Source organism: Sardina pilchardus, chromosome 4 (assembly GCF_963854185.1).
Source record: "Sardina pilchardus chromosome 4, fSarPil1.1, whole genome shotgun sequence".
Classification (NCBI taxonomy): Eukaryota; Metazoa; Chordata; class Actinopteri; order Clupeiformes; family Clupeidae; genus Sardina; species Sardina pilchardus.
This window is the reverse complement of record NC_084997.1, coordinates 27,777,041-27,794,058: the sequence shown is the minus strand read 5'-3', so window position 1 is coordinate 27,794,058 and position 17,018 is coordinate 27,777,041. Positions and strand designations below refer to the sequence as shown.

The 17,018-nt window shown below is 41.7% G+C and overlaps 3 protein-coding genes across 5 annotated transcripts; all 3 read left to right on the top strand.

Annotated features, from left to right (window-relative positions):
- The first annotated feature begins 747 nt into the window (after nt 1–747).
- On the top strand, nt 748–5,597 carry LOC134078724 (nuclear factor 7, brain-like). Its single transcript, XM_062534849.1, has 6 exons — nt 748–1,150; nt 2,079–2,174; nt 2,278–2,508; nt 2,721–2,743; nt 2,828–2,946; nt 4,475–5,597. Exons 1-6 carry the CDS (start codon nt 764–766, stop codon nt 5,011–5,013), a joined length of 1,395 nt encoding a protein of 464 aa, XP_062390833.1. The 5' UTR covers nt 748–763; the 3' UTR covers nt 5,014–5,597.
- A 568-nt stretch (nt 5,598–6,165) lies between these two features.
- Nucleotides 6,166–9,736, top strand: LOC134078723 (E3 ubiquitin-protein ligase TRIM35-like). Of its 2 annotated transcripts, none has more exons than XM_062534848.1 (7): nt 6,166–7,055; nt 7,393–7,488; nt 7,601–7,732; nt 8,213–8,235; nt 8,321–8,439; nt 8,688–9,198; nt 9,580–9,736. In XM_062534848.1, exons 1-7 carry the CDS (start codon nt 6,669–6,671, stop codon nt 9,590–9,592), a joined length of 1,281 nt encoding a protein of 426 aa, XP_062390832.1. In that variant the 5' UTR covers nt 6,166–6,668; the 3' UTR covers nt 9,593–9,736. The 2 variants fall into 2 exon arrangements, with proteins under 2 accessions (XP_062390832.1, XP_062390831.1); XM_062534847.1 differs by having other exon boundaries at nt 7,601–7,831.
- Nucleotides 9,737–10,879: 1,143 nt separating this feature from the next.
- LOC134078722 (zinc-binding protein A33-like) lies at nt 10,880–16,277 on the top strand. 2 transcript variants are annotated; one of them, XM_062534845.1, is made up of 6 exons: nt 10,880–11,454; nt 12,853–12,948; nt 13,946–14,176; nt 14,519–14,541; nt 14,632–14,750; nt 15,015–16,277. In XM_062534845.1, exons 1-6 carry the CDS (start codon nt 11,053–11,055, stop codon nt 15,629–15,631), a joined length of 1,488 nt encoding a protein of 495 aa, XP_062390829.1. In that variant the 5' UTR covers nt 10,880–11,052; the 3' UTR covers nt 15,632–16,277. The 2 variants fall into 2 exon arrangements, with proteins under 2 accessions (XP_062390829.1, XP_062390830.1); XM_062534846.1 differs by lacking the exon at nt 12,853–12,948.
- The last annotated feature ends 741 nt before the right edge of the window (nt 16,278–17,018 follow it).

Genomic DNA, 17,018 nt, shown 5'->3' with positions numbered 1-17,018 from the left:
TTGGCCTATTTTTGGTTTATTTTTGCATGCTCATTAGGAAAACTTTAATCCATGTTTACATTTCAATTTTGGTATTTTCATGCACAATTCCTTGCTTATCTAATTAACAATAATAATCCTCCTAAAATCTGCACTAATTCTGGAAAACAAATCTGCAGCTACAGTAGGTATAAGCAACTAAGGGTGCACATATATTGAAAGTAAAGTAGCCTATATTGTGTGCGTGTGCGTGTGTGTGTATGTGTGTGTGTGTGTGTGTGTTTGTTTACGTGTGTGAGTGAGTGGCAGCTCAGGGAAATCTGATACATTCTGACACCTGACATTAGAAAATAATTGTAGCTGACTTGTTGGTCAAGGTCAAGGTCAAGGTTAGATTTATTGCCATATAGTGAAGATACACAATAGGAATGTTTTACAGCCAATTCACATATGAATATGGTTGACAGCAAAAAAAGCAGCTGCCCTGTCCAATCAGAAGTCATTATTGCTACCATCAGAGCCCCTCCTTCAGAAACACCTTGCTTGAATGAGGAAGTGAACTTTGAGTTATTTTGCAACTCATTTCGTTTTGACTTGTAGGATATCTGATGAAAAGAAAGCAGTTTTTCACAGGATAGGAATCTTCTCTTGATTATTTCTATAACATTAAGATTAATTTTGAGTGAGTATTAAAACTGTCAACACTTTTCAGATTGGTGAAAGTGAAAGCAGATTATGGTAAAACAGCCAGAGCTGTAACCTGTAACTGCAACTATTACTGAAAATGGCGTCCAAGCCCTTTTCAGAGGATGATTTCTCCTGTCCTGTGTGCTGCGAAGTCTTCAAAGATCCAGTTCTACTGACCTGCACTCACAGCATCTGTAAAGCCTGCCTGAAGAGGTTTTGGGAAACCAAAGGATCCAGAGAATGTCCAGTCTGCAGGAGAAGATCCTCCAAAGAAGAACCTCCTCTTAACCTGCATCTGAAGAACCTGTGTGAGACTTTCCTACAGGAGAGAAGTCAGAGAGAACCATTCTGCAGTGAGCACCGTTCAGAATTGAAGCTTTACTGTGAAGATGACAAGCAGCTTGTGTGTTTGGTGTGTCGAGACTCAAAACGCCATAAAAACCACAACTTCAGTCCCGTCAGTGAAGCAGCACTTGAGCGTAAGGTAAGATTACTAGTCGTTAACAGTTAACATTATCATAACATTGAACAAATACTCCCAATGCTGCACTCACAAACACAATGACCTTTGCCCTTCATGTGGTTGTTGTAGTGCTCTTCTCAAACCACTAGGTGTCATCATGTTCATTATCTTTTTATTTTCCTCCACTACTCTCCTCTACTCTACTCACCTACAGTACTCTATACAAAAACACACCTTTCTTCTACACTCATTATATCCCTAATCTTACAGGAATACCACATATATATGGGAATAGTATATTGTTTTGGGACACACTATAAAAGTACAGTATATACAGTAGGAACACTTAAGAGGGCATGGACATTATAGAGGTATTACAGGATATCATAGAAGTATTATACACCATATAACTAATACTATAGAAATCATATAGGCCTGATATTATAATAGGACTTCTTCCACAACAACAGATTCAAACGTTCTCAGACTGTCTGTGTTATTGGAGAGCAATAGCTAAAACTTTAATTGCACATCATATATATTTCATATTACGGCCGCAGCCCCAAAAGGCCGCAGCGCTCATACCACATCTGGGTCCCAGTGCCCATGGGGATCCAGGTTTGAATCCGACCTGCGGTTATTTCCCGATCCCACCCAATCTCTCTCTCCCACTTGCTTCCTGTCTCACTCTTCACTGTCCTGTAGAAGGTATAAAAGCCCTCAAAAAATACTTATCACACTAACACACTCTGAGCCAGGTGCTGGTCTCATTGCTCTCTCTGATCAGGCCTATTTTTTTATCATCTGTGAATTGTTTATGGTGTTGAACAAGAGGCAAAGCGTGTAGGGCTCAGCGTGTATAGTCTTGTGGCATATGCTGGAGTTCAGAGTGAGAGTGGAGGAGTATAGGTTAGGTTCAGAGCCTGATCAAAGTGTTTGTTTACACCAGGAAGAACTGAAGATCAAACTACAGCCCATACAGCAGAAACTGGACAACTTCAAGCAAGCCAAAACAACCTGTGATAAAACTGCCCAGCACATACAAGTAAGAGTTACAAAAAAACAATATTAGACATATAAAAAACTACATACAGTATGTTTCATTTATCACTTAACACACCATCATGTACTGACATGTGATTATACAGGTCCAGGCACAACACACAGAGAAACAGATCAAGGAGGAGTTTGAGAAGCTTCGCCAGTTTCTACGAGATGAAGAGGCAGCCAGGATAGCTGCACTGAGGGAGGAAGAGGAGCAGAAGAGTCAGACGATGAAGGAGAAGATTGAGAAGATGAGCAGAGAGATCTCATCTCTTACAGACGCAATCAGAGCCATAGAGAGGGAGATGGGAGCTGATGACATCACATTTCTGCAGGTAGGGCCCCTTCATTGTCTATGCACAACACACACACACACACGGATAATTGAAATAATTGGAAAACAAATTAGAATTAGAAATCTCTGATGAGATCCGAGCCACTAGAACATTGCAGTACAGTACAATACAGCTCAATGAGCACAGTAGTACAGTATTACCTGTGGGCTGTTCTGTAGGACTGTAAAATTTCTATCTCTTTGATTTAACAGAACTACAAGAGCACAGTGGAAAGGTGAGTGATCTGCCTCCTATTTCTATTTCTCTGTTGTTCTGAACCCAAACCCACAGCAGCACTGACTCCTGAATGTTATTCCAGAGCCCAGTGCACACTGCAGGAACCAGAGAAGGTTTCAGGAGCTCTGATCAATGTGGCAAAGCACCTGGGCAACCTGAAGTTCAGAGTCTGGGAGAAGATGCAGGAGATTGTTCAGTACAGTGAGTTCTCTCTCTCTCACACACACACACACACACACACACACACACACACACTCACTCACTCACTCACTCACTCACTCACTCACTCACTCACTCACTCACTCACTCACTCACTCACTCACGAACGAACGAACGAAGGAAGAAAATGTCTTGTTCTCTGAGTGAGAGTAAGAGGAGGAGGACGGGGAGGCCAAGGACCGTAATCTCTGATGAGATCCGAGCCACTAGAACATTGCAGTACAGTACAATACAGCTCAATGAGCACAGTAGTACAGTATTGCCTGTGGGCTGTTCTGTAGGACTGTAAAAGTATTTTTCAAGTATTTGGGGAAAGTATTCCTACTTTGTATTCCTACACAGTTTACAGTATTTGTTGGGCAGCTGAAGGATTACCAACACAAGGGCTTCTGTCTCCTGAACAGGAAACTGAAATAATGAGCATTGTCCTAGAAGAAAACGCCATAACATTACGGCAAATACAAAGAAAAATGTTAGAAAAAATATTTTAAAATATTGATAGGGTAAGCATATCAACTTACTGTATCAGCTATCTACTGTTTGTAGTACTGTTTGTAGGGTAACACTGAACAAAAAAAGGCCCAAGTCATTATGATGAATGGAAAAGAAGTATTTTCAAGTGTTTTACACTGAGCACATCAGTGTTCAACTGGTCCTTATAAATGTCTTGATATATGATGGTTTGTGTGTGTCTCTTGAGAACAAAAGAGCATTTTGAGGAGAAATTACATTGTTTTGAAGGTAAAGTGTCATTTTGCAGGAGAATTGCTGGGTTTTGCCCATTGTGTGTGTTGTTTTGGATTTGTGTGTAGAGTTCTGAGAGTATGAGGCATGTTTTCAGAAAATGTGTGTTAACAATCGAGAAAAACTGTATTTCACCAAACCTCTTTTAGTCTGACCCATCTGTTGGGAAGCCAAATATATTTGGTTCTGGATGCTGTTACAGTTTTTCCCGATTGTTAACACACATTTTCTGAAAACATGCCTCATACTCTCAGAACTCTACACACAAATCCAAAAACACACACACAATGGGCAAAACTCCTCAATTCTCTTGCAAAATGAAACTACCTTCAAAACAATGTACTTTTTCCTCAAAATGGTATTTTGTTCTCAAAAGACACACACAAACCATCATACATCACTCACATTGAGTCAGAAACCCTCACACAAACAAACACACAGTCATACATATACACAAACACACACACACACACACACACACACACACACGTACACACACACGCACACACACACACCTCCACCCTCTCCCTCATATATACACACACACACACACACACACACACACACACACACACACACACACACACACACACACACACACACACACACACACACACACACACACACACACACACACACACACACACACACACACACACACACACACACACACACACACACACACACACACACCATTTTGAAGCAGTGAGCAAAGTAAAATAATCAGTGATCACTATTACTGAATTATCATGTTCTCTCTCTGCAGCTCCTGTGATTCTGGATCCCAACACTGCATTCCCATATCTCATCCTGTCTGAGGATCTGACCAGTGTGAGATATGGTGATGAGGGGCGGCAGCTTCCTGATAACCCAGAGAGATTTGATGAATATCTCCTTCCCAGTGTCCTGGGCTCTGAGGGCTTTAACTCAGGGACTCACTGCTGGGATGTGGAGGTTGGAGGTGGTATAATCTGGTCCCTGGGAGTGAAGACGGAGTCTGGGGAGAGGAAGGGATGGAGTTCCTGTAGTAGTGGAGTCTGGAGTGTGCAGTATTATTATTATGGTGGTGAATACACAGCAGTCTCCCCATCCCAGCCAGACACCACCATCACAGTGCAGCAGACACTCCAGAGGATCAGACTGCAGCTGGACTGGGACAAAGGAGAGCTCTCATTCTCTGACCCTGATAATAACACACATATTCATACAATTACAGGCACATTCTCTGAGAGAATGTTTCCATACTTTTGCACTTCTGTTTCTCTCACCATCGTGCCAGTTAAGGTTGCAGTCAGATTTCAGTGAATATTGTTTCAGTGGCCAACGTTATAAGCACACAGGAAATTGTCTTCTAAATTTCACCCATCTGTGAGCAGTGAACACATACACAGTAGGAAGAGTGAGCACACTTGCAATACACACACACACACATGCACACGCGCACACACTTGTCTATTTCACCTTTGTTTTTTGTTTTTTTACTGTAGGCCAGGTTTGCTTCTCTGTATGTATCTCATAAATTGCATACATTGCTATTTGTTCATACTAATTGTATATTATAAATGTATCTAGAATTTAATTCTTTGAGCAAAGAATTTCAAAAACTACACCAGATTAGCAGAAGTCCTTGGCTCTTTTGCAAAATTAAACACTTTTTAAACACAATTATTTATCACAATTCTATTTTGTTGTCATATCACAAACACATCCATCATATGATCTGATTATGTGATTGTATGATTATGATGGACGTGCATAACATGTCTTTATTGTGTCCGTCGGTCCAAAGCTGGACGACTGCACGACGTGCAAACTTGATCCGCTATTTGGACATCAGTAGGACTATGTAACCTTTTTTGGACGTTATACAGAGGTCCTGTGGATGTCAATATGTCAAACACACAGGAAATTGTCTTATGCATCTCACTTATCTGTGAGTAGTGAACACACACAGAGGTCCTGTGGATGTCAATACGTCAAACACACAGGAAATTGTCTTATGCATCTCACTTATCTGTGAGTAGTGAACACACACATTAGCAGAGGTGGACATCCCAGGTCAAGAAAGTAATAGTCTTACAGTATATTCTTTATACCTGTGCACTTACAGTTTTTGCCCATTGCTTGGGCATTGGACCCATGCTTAGACTAAAGTAACACAACTTAAAGCTTTTGTTACCATACCTCAAACACATGTACCCATACCTTAAACAAAAGCGCTGCTGTGCACTTTAGTTGTAATTCTGCAACACACTAACTCCTTTATGCAACACACTTGGTCCTGCATACACCAATCAGCCAGCTACAAAAAGCCCTCAGTTTAGCCATTTCAAGAACTTTGCCAGCCTGGATGGAGGGAGAGCGAAATACCAACTGGATGACAACTATTCTAGTGGGCACTGTTATCTGAGAGTACAATGTAGATACTCAGTGGGAAGGAAACGATCATTCAACTGAAGTATTCCACTGTTTCCCCACATCAGTACACAAAAGATCCGATTTCTAGTAACAGATAACACCCGCGTTATCATCAGGTGGATCAGTCTGACTGACAGAGAGAACCAGTTTCACAAAGAATGTTCAAGTTTGTGTACATTCCCTGAACAGTACTGTCCAATGAGCAGTCACCTTTTACAGAACAACTCCCACTGACTGACCTAACCTGAAGAAGGCAGAGAACATATTTCTCATAAACTAATTTCCCAAGTCATTGTAGCAGTACATACAATGTTTAATAACATATTTTCAGTAGGTTAATCCAAATTGTAAAGGCTGATGCACTGTGAGCTTGTGGATTAACAACATTAAGGACTCTGGATTGTGCTAATAAGATGAAGTAGTCGTGAAAACAGCCACAACTGAAGGGCGACAACAACGTACTGGATCAATCTGACAAGGGGAAGTAATACGTAGCAGTGAAAACAGCCAAAACTGTAGGACAACTACTTCTTCTGGAGGAAATGGCTTCAAGAGCTTTCTCAGAAGAGGATTTATCCTGTCCTGTGTGCTGTGACATCTTCAAGGATCCCGTTCTTCTGGACTGCACACACAGTATCTGTAAATCCTGCCTGCAACAGTTGCAGAGAACCAACAACGCGAGAAAATGTCCAATCTGTAGAAGCAAGAACTCGCGGGACAAGTATCCCCTCAACCTGGTTCTGAAGAACCTCTGTGAGACGTTCCAAAAGGAAATAAGTCAGAGAGAACGGTCCTGTGGTCTGCATCTTTCTGAATTTACACATTTCTGTAAAAATGACAATCAACTGGCGTGTTCAAGGTGTCAAGACACAAAACTCCATAAAGACCACAACTTCAGTCCCATCGATGTAGCAGGACGTGAGCATAAGGTAAGGTAATTTATGTTGTACATCTTGTCCAACTCCGTTTGCTGTATTGATTCAGGATGTAAATACTGTAGTATGCACCCTCACATCACAATATATTGCCATAGGCATGACTGAATTCCCTGCTTCATTATATTCCTTCGCTTTGGACAAAGGTGTCTGCCAAGTAGCATAGCCATAACCCTCTGCTAAGTTGCATAACCATACTTAGGAACACTGAAGTAAGCAAAGAGGCATTTGGGGGTACAAGGGCCCAGTTCCATGTGGATTGGACACCACACTCATACAGAACTGTTGTAAGAGTCCTTCACTGTTTACAAGGTCATTTATTATACTCTAGGAAGAGCTGAAGATCAGACTGCAGGCCTTACAGAAGAAGTTGCACACCTTGAAGCAAGCTGAAAGATCCTATGACGAAACTGCCCAACATTTGAGTGTAAGAGTCATGGTGTCTTTCTTTCAAAACATCCCAAGATATGAGACCTACAGTAGATATGTAGAGCGTGATATGGTAAAAGACACCATTGTGTTGATTTGTGGTGTTACAGGTCCAAGCTCGGCACACAGAGTGGCAGATCAAGGATGAGTTTGAGAAACTTCATCAGTTCTTACGAGATGAAGAGGCAGCCAGGCTAGCTGCACTAATGGAGGAAGCCAGGAGAAAGCGTGAGATGATGAAGGTGAAGATTGAGAAGATGAGCAGAGAGATCTCGTCTCTCTCAGACAAAATCAGAGAAATAGAGGAGGAGATGGGTGCTGATGACATCACATTCCTGCAGGTAGGACTCGCTAACATCCAGTGGTGTAGTCTAGTAAGCTGTAGTGGGTATACTGTGATGTTGTAGTTAGCTGTAGTGGGTATACTGTGATGTAGTTAGCTATACTGTGAATGTTGTTAGCTGTAGTGGGTATACTGTGATGTTGTAGTTAGCTGTAGGTATACTGTGAATGTTGTTAGCTGTAGTGGGTATACTGTGATGTTAGCTGTAGTGGGTATACTGTGATGTAGTAGCTGTAGTGGGTATACTGTGATGGTGATCCTTTTAAGTGAGCATACTACTGTGTAGTCTTGCATATCATGTAGACTACACCACTGTTAACATCAATCTGATAATGGAGTCTAAGAAGGTGAAACCAAACTCAGTCTATTCTTTTTCCAGGCCTACAAGAGCACAGTGGAAAGGTGAGTGATCTGCCTCCTATCTCTCTCTTCTCTGTGGTTCTGAACCCAAACGCACAGCAGCACTGACTCCTGAATGCTATTTCAGAGCCCAGTGCACACTGCAGGATCCAGAGAGAGTTTCAGGAGCTCTGATCGATGTGGCGAAACACCTGAGCAACCTGAAGTTCAGAGTCTGGGAGAAGATGCAGGACATTGTTCAATGCAGTGAGTATATACGGTCTTATGTGTGTGTACAGTATATCATGTACACCCACACGAACACACACACAAACACAAACACGCACACACACACACACACACACACACACACACACACACACACACACACACACACACACATGTATATGAGGCATTCAGGATTTGAGTGCGTTTCAGTTCCATATTAAAGATTAATACTAATCACCACCACTCATCATCAGTCGTGTATTATCCTCATCCATATCCCTCTGCAGCTCCTGTGACTCTGGACCCCAACACTGCACACCCTCTCCTCACTCTCTCTGAGGACCTGGCCAGTGTGAGCGTCCGTGAGCACAGGCAGCAGCTTCCTGATAACCCAGAGAGATTTGATAGTTGCCTCGGCGTCCTGGCCTCGGAGGCCTACAACTTGGGGATCCACCGCTGGGACGTGGAGGTCGGGACCAGCGAGATCTGGCTGCTGGGCGTGAAGGCCGAGTCTGGCCAGAGGAAGGGAGGGGGCTCCCTCAGCAGTAGGGTCTGGGGGGTGTTTCACGTGAACGGCGAATACACAGCGGAGTGTCCATCGCAGCCGGAGACGGTCCTCACAGTCCAGAAGAAGCCCCTGAGGGTCAGAGTGCGGCTGGATTCGGACAAGGGACAGCTCTCATTCTCTGACCTCGACAGTAACACACATCTCCACACGTTCACAGACACCTTCACTGAGAGGGTGTTTCCCTGCTTCATCACTCACATGTCCTTCAGGATCTTGCCAGTGATGGACAGGTGAGCTGCAGCACAGGGGTAGTCCAGCAGCCACTATACAGTTACAGTTATGTTGCTTAGCAGACGCTTTTGTCCAAAGCGACATAGAAACAAAACAACACAATAATTAAATGTAGCAGTTGATCAGACCACAGTGTCGACTAAAGAGAATTGCAACATACACAATAAACAGTGTAAGCAAAGCCAATGGAAATAATACAATGACTAAATAGGAGAATAGTAATTAAACAAGCACTACTAAATTACTACAGCTCCTTGTGTCTGCTCACGTCTATAAGAAACGTAACCATTCAAATCACACCCATAAGCACCTTTTATTTCCATGAGCTATGTGTCATGTGGTACAGTACATGTTCATTCTGTCATGCGGTTCTATCACAGTTCCTTGTTGTAATAGTCTTATCTGATTAGTGCTCATTTATGAGAAGGTTGGGTATAGGAAATGGAAGGATTTTTTCTGCTTCACTTCTGTTTGAACTCACATCTTTGTCAGAGCTGTTAATTGCATTTCTGTCACTGTAATGAATAAATAAAAAGATATGTATTTTGTCACATGTATTTTGTCCCAAAAAGGTCTATCCAAACCACTAAAGGAAATTGAATTGGAAATGTGTCCATAAGAAAGTGAATCAGTGACTCAGAGACACCCAGAGACAAAACATGTTCAAGATACCATCTCTTCCTCTGGTCAAGGATGAGGGTTTAAACTTTACAGGACATTGTTCAGATGAGAGTAATCCATCCAATAATTCATAAAGTAATGAACACAACAGCAAAACACAGTCAGGAAGAAGTATTCATGGGTTACAAGAAGTATTCATGGGTTTCATCAGGTCCCTTTCCACAGGTGTATACAATCAAGCACCTTGATTATCAATGCAGACTGCATGGTGCTTGATTGTATACACCTGTGGAAAGGGACCTGATGAAACCCATGAATACTTCTTCTTCTTCTTCTGTAGTATTTGGCGGCTGGACATGCCGGAGGATACCCAGCAACGCTTCGTCTGACATCACCGTGAAAAGGGCTAATTGGCTCATTCTAGCTGGTGACAGAAATGAACACCCAATGGAACTCCATTTTCTCAAAGATGGCTGCGGCCAATTTCAAACTTTTTTGGCTGAAGTAGCTAGCCTAGCATGGGCCATTGAAATGAATGGGGGCGGGACTTAGTCCCTCTCTCCAGTTCTTATAATACCTCCATGTTTAAGATGCTGTAAGTGATTCTGGATAGGCTACTGTTGTCTGCCCACTAAGACTCAAACAGCTTTTGTGCCACAACTTTAAACTCTAAATTAATTGTAAGCACCTATAAGCCTACTAAAATGGCACTTTATAAAATGCACAGCCATTTAACCAAGGAATGGTGTACCATCTCTTATCCTGCCTCATATTTATCTATTTACATGTATATTATAGTGTAGGCTTGTATGCGCCTTGACTGACATTTTCGCATAATTTGAAACCAGCTAAACCAGCGGACATAGTGTAGAGCTCTAGTGAAGTCTTCTTTAAAAAAAAAAAAACGTCCAAGGTGTTCGGAAGTTTAAGACAATTTATCGATGGTGCTATTTTGGAACACAATCAGAGGAAAGAAAATGTAGCCTATCGCACACTGGTTTAAAAAGGAAAAGCCCCTCCCTCCGAATGGCACATGCTTCTTGAATCAGGAAGTGAGAGTACAGTATAAACACCGGGCTATGTTGTCAAGACGTTCTCTAGTTCGGATTTAGTTTAAATTGTTAATAAGGAGTACAATCTTTTGGATTTATATCTATCTATTAATGTATATTGCAATTTTCTAAAGCTATTGTGAACTACGGCGGGTAGGTTAAAATTAAACCGAAGAAAACATGGCTTCAAGATCTTTCTCAGAAGAGGATTTCTCCTGCGCGGTGTGCCGTGACATCTACAAGGATCCTGTTATTCTGACATGCAGTCACAGCATGTGTAAAGTCTGTCTAGAGCGGTTCTGGGAGACAAAACTATCCAGGGAATGTCCAGTTTGTAGAAGTGTGTCCTCAAACGAACAGGTCTGTCCGCCCAATCTGGCTTTAAGAAACTTGTGTGCGATCTTCTTGCAAAGAAGTCAGATAGCTGCAGCAGATTCTGACGTACTTTGCCATCGGCATAAGGAGAAACGCAAACTCTTCTGTCTGGAGGATACACAGCCTGTGTGTTTGGTGTGTCGAGATTCAAAGAAACACAAAGGGCACACCTTCAGTCCTATAGATGAAGCAGCACAAGAACGTAAGGTAAGGATTACTGCATGAATTATTAAATAACCAAGCCTACTCCAGGCGCGCCTCATGGCCGTTTACGCACTGTGCGTAGCCTACTAGGCTACTCAACAAGGAGAGAGATAATTTCTCATGTGCAATTCATAAACACCACAAAGAGGAAACGGTATCACTAGCACACACTGCCAGTGTTCACAGTAAAAGGTCCCCCCGCAACTAATATTGCACTGGAGTAACCCAGCTTTCATTCATAAAAACAGACATAGATAGATAGATAGATAGATAGATAGATAGATAGATAGATACTTGATTGATCCCCAAGGGGAAATTCAAGACTTCCCTGCTCTCCGAGACCGTCCTCTATAGGCAGTGGATCAAACCTTCAAGTGGCCAGTGGCTGTAAAGTTCCAGTTTGTAAGTTCCGGCTTCCCTCCCGCACATTGCACACCTGCATGTGCATGTCTATAATTGTCTCCCACACAGGTGCGTCAAATTAGGCCAATTAGGCATCGAGCACTGCTCCCCCAGTTTCTCCCTGCATTGTCCCATCAGTTCATCACAGTATTTCTGACCATATTCTGACAATCATCAACACAATCATTTTGGCAATAACCTATGGAAGCATATTCCAAAATACAAATGAGAATGCATTCTGCAATATGCAATTCTAAAAGACATTAGCCTACATTATGCAATTGCTAATTCATTATGCAGTTTAATATTGCAATTTGCAATACTTTCTTTCAAAATGTATTTTAATATGCAAAGTGCTAATGCAATCATCAAATCAATTTGATTTATTTTGGTTAAAAATTCACCTGTTAAGCAGTGCACATATCTTGAGAAGCCACTAAGAGAACAAATACATATTGAACAACAAACATTTACCCATAATCCCCAGAAGCAGCTCACCAAAGTCCTCTTTTTAGACAGGGACCAAATGTTATCTGGCAGAGTAAATTTTTACTCAATTTGAGTACATTTTACTCAGGCAGACTCAGGTCTAGGTTATGATATGTCAAAGAGCGGCTTGCAGGTTGGATACCCCTATAAAAAAGTGAAAGAGTGAAAAGAGATAAAGAATGAAGGAACTACAGTAGATTCTCAGAAAGAAAAGAAAAATGTAGGCCTATAACTACACCAGAAACAACATGTTGTAAGACAGCTGTGAGAAAATAACTATCCGGAACTCAGGTAACAGAAGACAAACAGGCCAAGTTCAAAGAGTGGTGTAATAGACCTCTGAAGTTCGCCTACAAAAAGGACCCAAAGCTGCCAGTTAACTTGTTTGTAAATGTTACTGAAGAGATGGACGGAGTGGAATGGAATGGATTTGAATCACTCTCAAGCATTCAATTAATATACACACAGCCTACGGTATATGGTCCATCCATCCATATTGTTTCTTTTCAGGAGGAACTCAGGGTCAAACTGCAGCTCTTAGAGAAGAAACTTGAAGACTTCAACCTCACAACATTCACCTGTGATAAATCTCTAGAGTACATAAAGGTAGGAGATGGGGTTGTGGTGGTCAGGTGGTTTGGAATCTGGCCTTCCAAATGACACTCCAGAAGGTTGTCATTTCAATCCCAGGATGGATGGGCAGTGGGATTGTAGTGGCCAAGTAAGTTGTAGGTTTAAGCAAAGATCTTTCATTACTGACAAGATAGAGCAACATAATGCATCTCTATGGAAAAATTTGTACAGTTCCTGTCTGCTTAAAGAGGCGTGTCGCAAAGACGTCATAATGGGATATCGATCTCTGTCAGATTGGCAAGCAGTTCAGTTCAAATGTACTGTAACGTAACTTTCTAGGTCTGCTTAAAGGGGGTTTTCGGACCCCTCCCCCTTGCGAACACAGGTGGTGGTCGAACGTTTGCGCCTCTCGCTCCACTTTAACCCTCTCTGGTTCAAGTTCTGCCTGCTACTGTTGTGCCCACAAATGTTAGGATAAAAAACATCACTTGGTTGCTCTGGAATAGACTGGCAACTTATTGAGGTAATGGGCAGTTTAAAGTCTTAAAATAATTGGCAGTTGATAGCGTAGTGGTTAAAGAGCTGGGCTAATATGCATGTACTGTAGTAACCTGAAAAGAGGTGGGTTCAATTCCTGGCTTCCACCATTGTGCTGAACAAGATACTTAAAACCAAGTTGCTCTAGGAATAATGGCCTTTAAACTACACTACTCACAAAAAGTTAGGGATATTTGGCTTGGACAAGCACATTCAAAAGTTTAGAGGTCACATGAAGTTCGCCTGTAAAGGTTATATTGGATTTTATGTTCATCCTGAAATTTCATCCAAATGCTGAATATCTCTCGTTGTCTCGTCGTTTTGTGAATAGTGTATAATTGACATATGGCTTTGGATAGATTGGTATGCTAAATTAATACATTTAAAATGTAAATTTTATAACTAGGCAAAATCAATGTAATGCCATAGACAAGATCTTATCTGCTGATATTGATGAACTGAAAGTTAACCATGTCATGATGTGACAATGCAGGTTCAAATCCAAAACACAGAGAGGCAAATCAAGGAGGAGTTTGAGAAGCTTCACCAGTTTCTACGAGATGAAGAGGCTGCCAGGATAGCTGCTCTGCGGGAGGAAGAGGAGCAGAGGAGTCAAATGGTGAAAGAGAAGTTGGAGAAGATCAACAGAGAGATCTCATTACTCTCCGACACAATCAGAGCCATAGAGGAGGAGATGAGAGCCAATGACATCACTTTGCTGCAGGTAGTGAATCTCTAACACCTGGTTATGGAGCCTACAGGCAAATGCTCATGCTTAGATCATTAAGAGGAAGACTGGCCAATCTAACACACACACACACACACACACGTGCACAAATTAACCCATTTTTGATGGTCAGTATATAGATTGGATGTAATTTTCATTTATTACTGTAGTTGATATTCAAACTACAGTACAACAGGAGACTTTAGATATTAAGCCGAGAAGATAGACAATGAAATGCATGGTAAGTGTATATTATGCATGTTATGTTACATTTGTTATGCCTCATTTGGATGAACTGTAGCAATGGTTTATAACCTATTTCCCTCTTATATTTTGCAGAACTACAACAGAACAGTGGCTAGGTGAGTGGCCTTCCTGTGAATCTCTGTCTATCTTCTCTGAAGTTCTGGATCCAAACAAACAGCGTCACTGACTCGTGAATGTTCTTCTAGAGCCCAGTGCACACTGCAGTATCCAGAGAGGGTTTCAGGAGCTCTGATCAATGTAGCAAAGCACCTGGGCAACCTGAAGTTCAGAGTCTGGGAGAAGATGCAGGAGATTGTTCAATTCGGTAAGTTCTGTTGCATGTTCCAAACACAAGTTTGCTGTCAGACATGCAGGTCTGTGAAACATTGTGCACTGATCTGTTCTTGGCAACTCAATTGCTTTATCAGTCAATAACAATAACCCCCATCTTTAGAATATTTCACAGATATTTTGTTGTGGAAGGTGACAGCATCCTAATATAGAATTAAACATGAAAAGATTTCAGACTGTAACACCATCACCACAATAGCTGTTTTCTCATGTGTTGTTTCTTTCTTCATATATGCAGTCCCTGTTACACTGGATCCTAACTCTGCACATCCGCAACTCATTCTGTCTAAGGATCTGACCAGTATGAGCTTCAGTTATAATAAACAGCAACTCCCTGATAACCCAGAGAGATTTAATTACTGGGTAAATGTATTGGGCTCTGAAGGCTTTAACTCAGGGACTCACTGCTGGGATGTGGAGGTTGGGGACATACATCTTTGGGCATTGGGTGTTATGTCGGAGTCGGCCAAGAGGAAGGGACCAGTTTGCGAATGGAGTGGGCTTTGGATTTTGCTCCATGACCGCGGCGAGTATGATGCATTTTCCTCTCCGCTGCCGAAGTCTTGGTTCGAAGAATTCCTGCAAACCAGGGCATCAAGACCCAACCCTGTCACTGTGACTCAGAGACCCCAGAGGATCCGAGTGCAGCTGGACTGGGACAAAGGAGAGCTGTCTTTTCATGACTCTGATAGCAACACACACCTACACACTATTACACACACTTTTACAGAGAGAGTATTTCCATTTTTTGGCGCTCAGAGTCAACGTATCCCACTGAAGATCTTGCCACTGAAGCTGGAATCAATCAGTGAAAGACTGAGTGGTGCTCAGGGAGCGGATAGAACATCTCTGTAGTCTTGCTACAAGGTCATGAGGGCATGGATTTGTTTTCCTGGACCTTGAGGGAAAAGGATTTTGACCAGATTTTGAAGATCTTTTTTGCTTGTGTGAATGTTAGAGAGCTGCCATCAAGTTTGTGTAAATTGTAAATTGACTGTAAATTAATTAATGTTATTTGCAACTGTTATTTGCAACAACACAGGGAGACTTTTAATGTGATTTGTGTCCTGGCCACTGTCTGAGGTTTCTTCCTATATGTATCACCTATTCTAGGGAGTTTTTCATCGCCCCTGTTACTCATGGGCTCTCTCTGTTTGTTAAACACTCTGTAAAGAGCCATGAGACATATGTAATGTTTTGGCGCTCTATAAGTGAAAATTGAGAAAGTTGAAATTGAGTGCTTTAGCTCAGGAAGACCACTGGGATGTGGAGGTTGTGAAAAGGAATCACAGTACAGTTATTGAACTACTGTAGGTGTGAGGAGAGAAAATTACTGGATTTTTGCATGTACTGTAAGTGTGCCGACTTTTGAAGGTAGAGGTTCCTTTTTTATTGCACTGGAAGTTTGTTTGTTTGTTTGTGTTCAGCACTTGCTTTCCGTGCTTACAGTAACTCAGGGTGTGCTTCATCTTCCAGCCTTAATAAAAAAAACAAAGCCCTATATTTGTATCCCTCACTCTGACTCTGATACGTGATACTCTAACCCCACACATGGCACATTCTTTGAGCATGGCATGAGATGTGCATGTCTCGCATGCCTAAACAGTGCGCACATACAGTACACTCTCCAACTGCCACTTTTACTCTCTACAATGCCAAGATTGGCAAGAAGAACCTGTTTCACATACGTACAGTAGTGCAGATATTTTTTTGGATTATGATCCATCTTTCAAAGATTCCCACACTCATGAACCATGAAACAAATTTGGTTTTCCTCAATACAAAATAACTTGTGTAGTACCTTAAGTCAAGATATGTCCTCATTTCTTTTGACCACAGGGAATTGAAATTAATTTAGATGATAAAATAAAAGCTTTTCTGTTAGTTATTTTAGAATTGATTCATTATATTCACAATTTTGTATTTAATACCATCAGGAAGATCTCAATATAATTTATGTGATCTCAGTTGGGTCAGGTTTTTAAAGTAAGTCTGGAATAACCAGGGTGTACCTTAAGGACAACTAGCTTTCTGATGAGATCTCAAACACTTGTTCACACTAACATTAATAAATATGACTGATTGCACCATCAAAATCACACCACCATCACCAACAACAGTCCCCAGACTGACAGGGAGAACAAGTTTCAAACTGCAAGATTCAAGATTACTTTCCATCCTGCGGGTGGCACTGGGCAACGAACAGCTTCCTTATACTACACCACTCCCTCGAAGAGAAAAA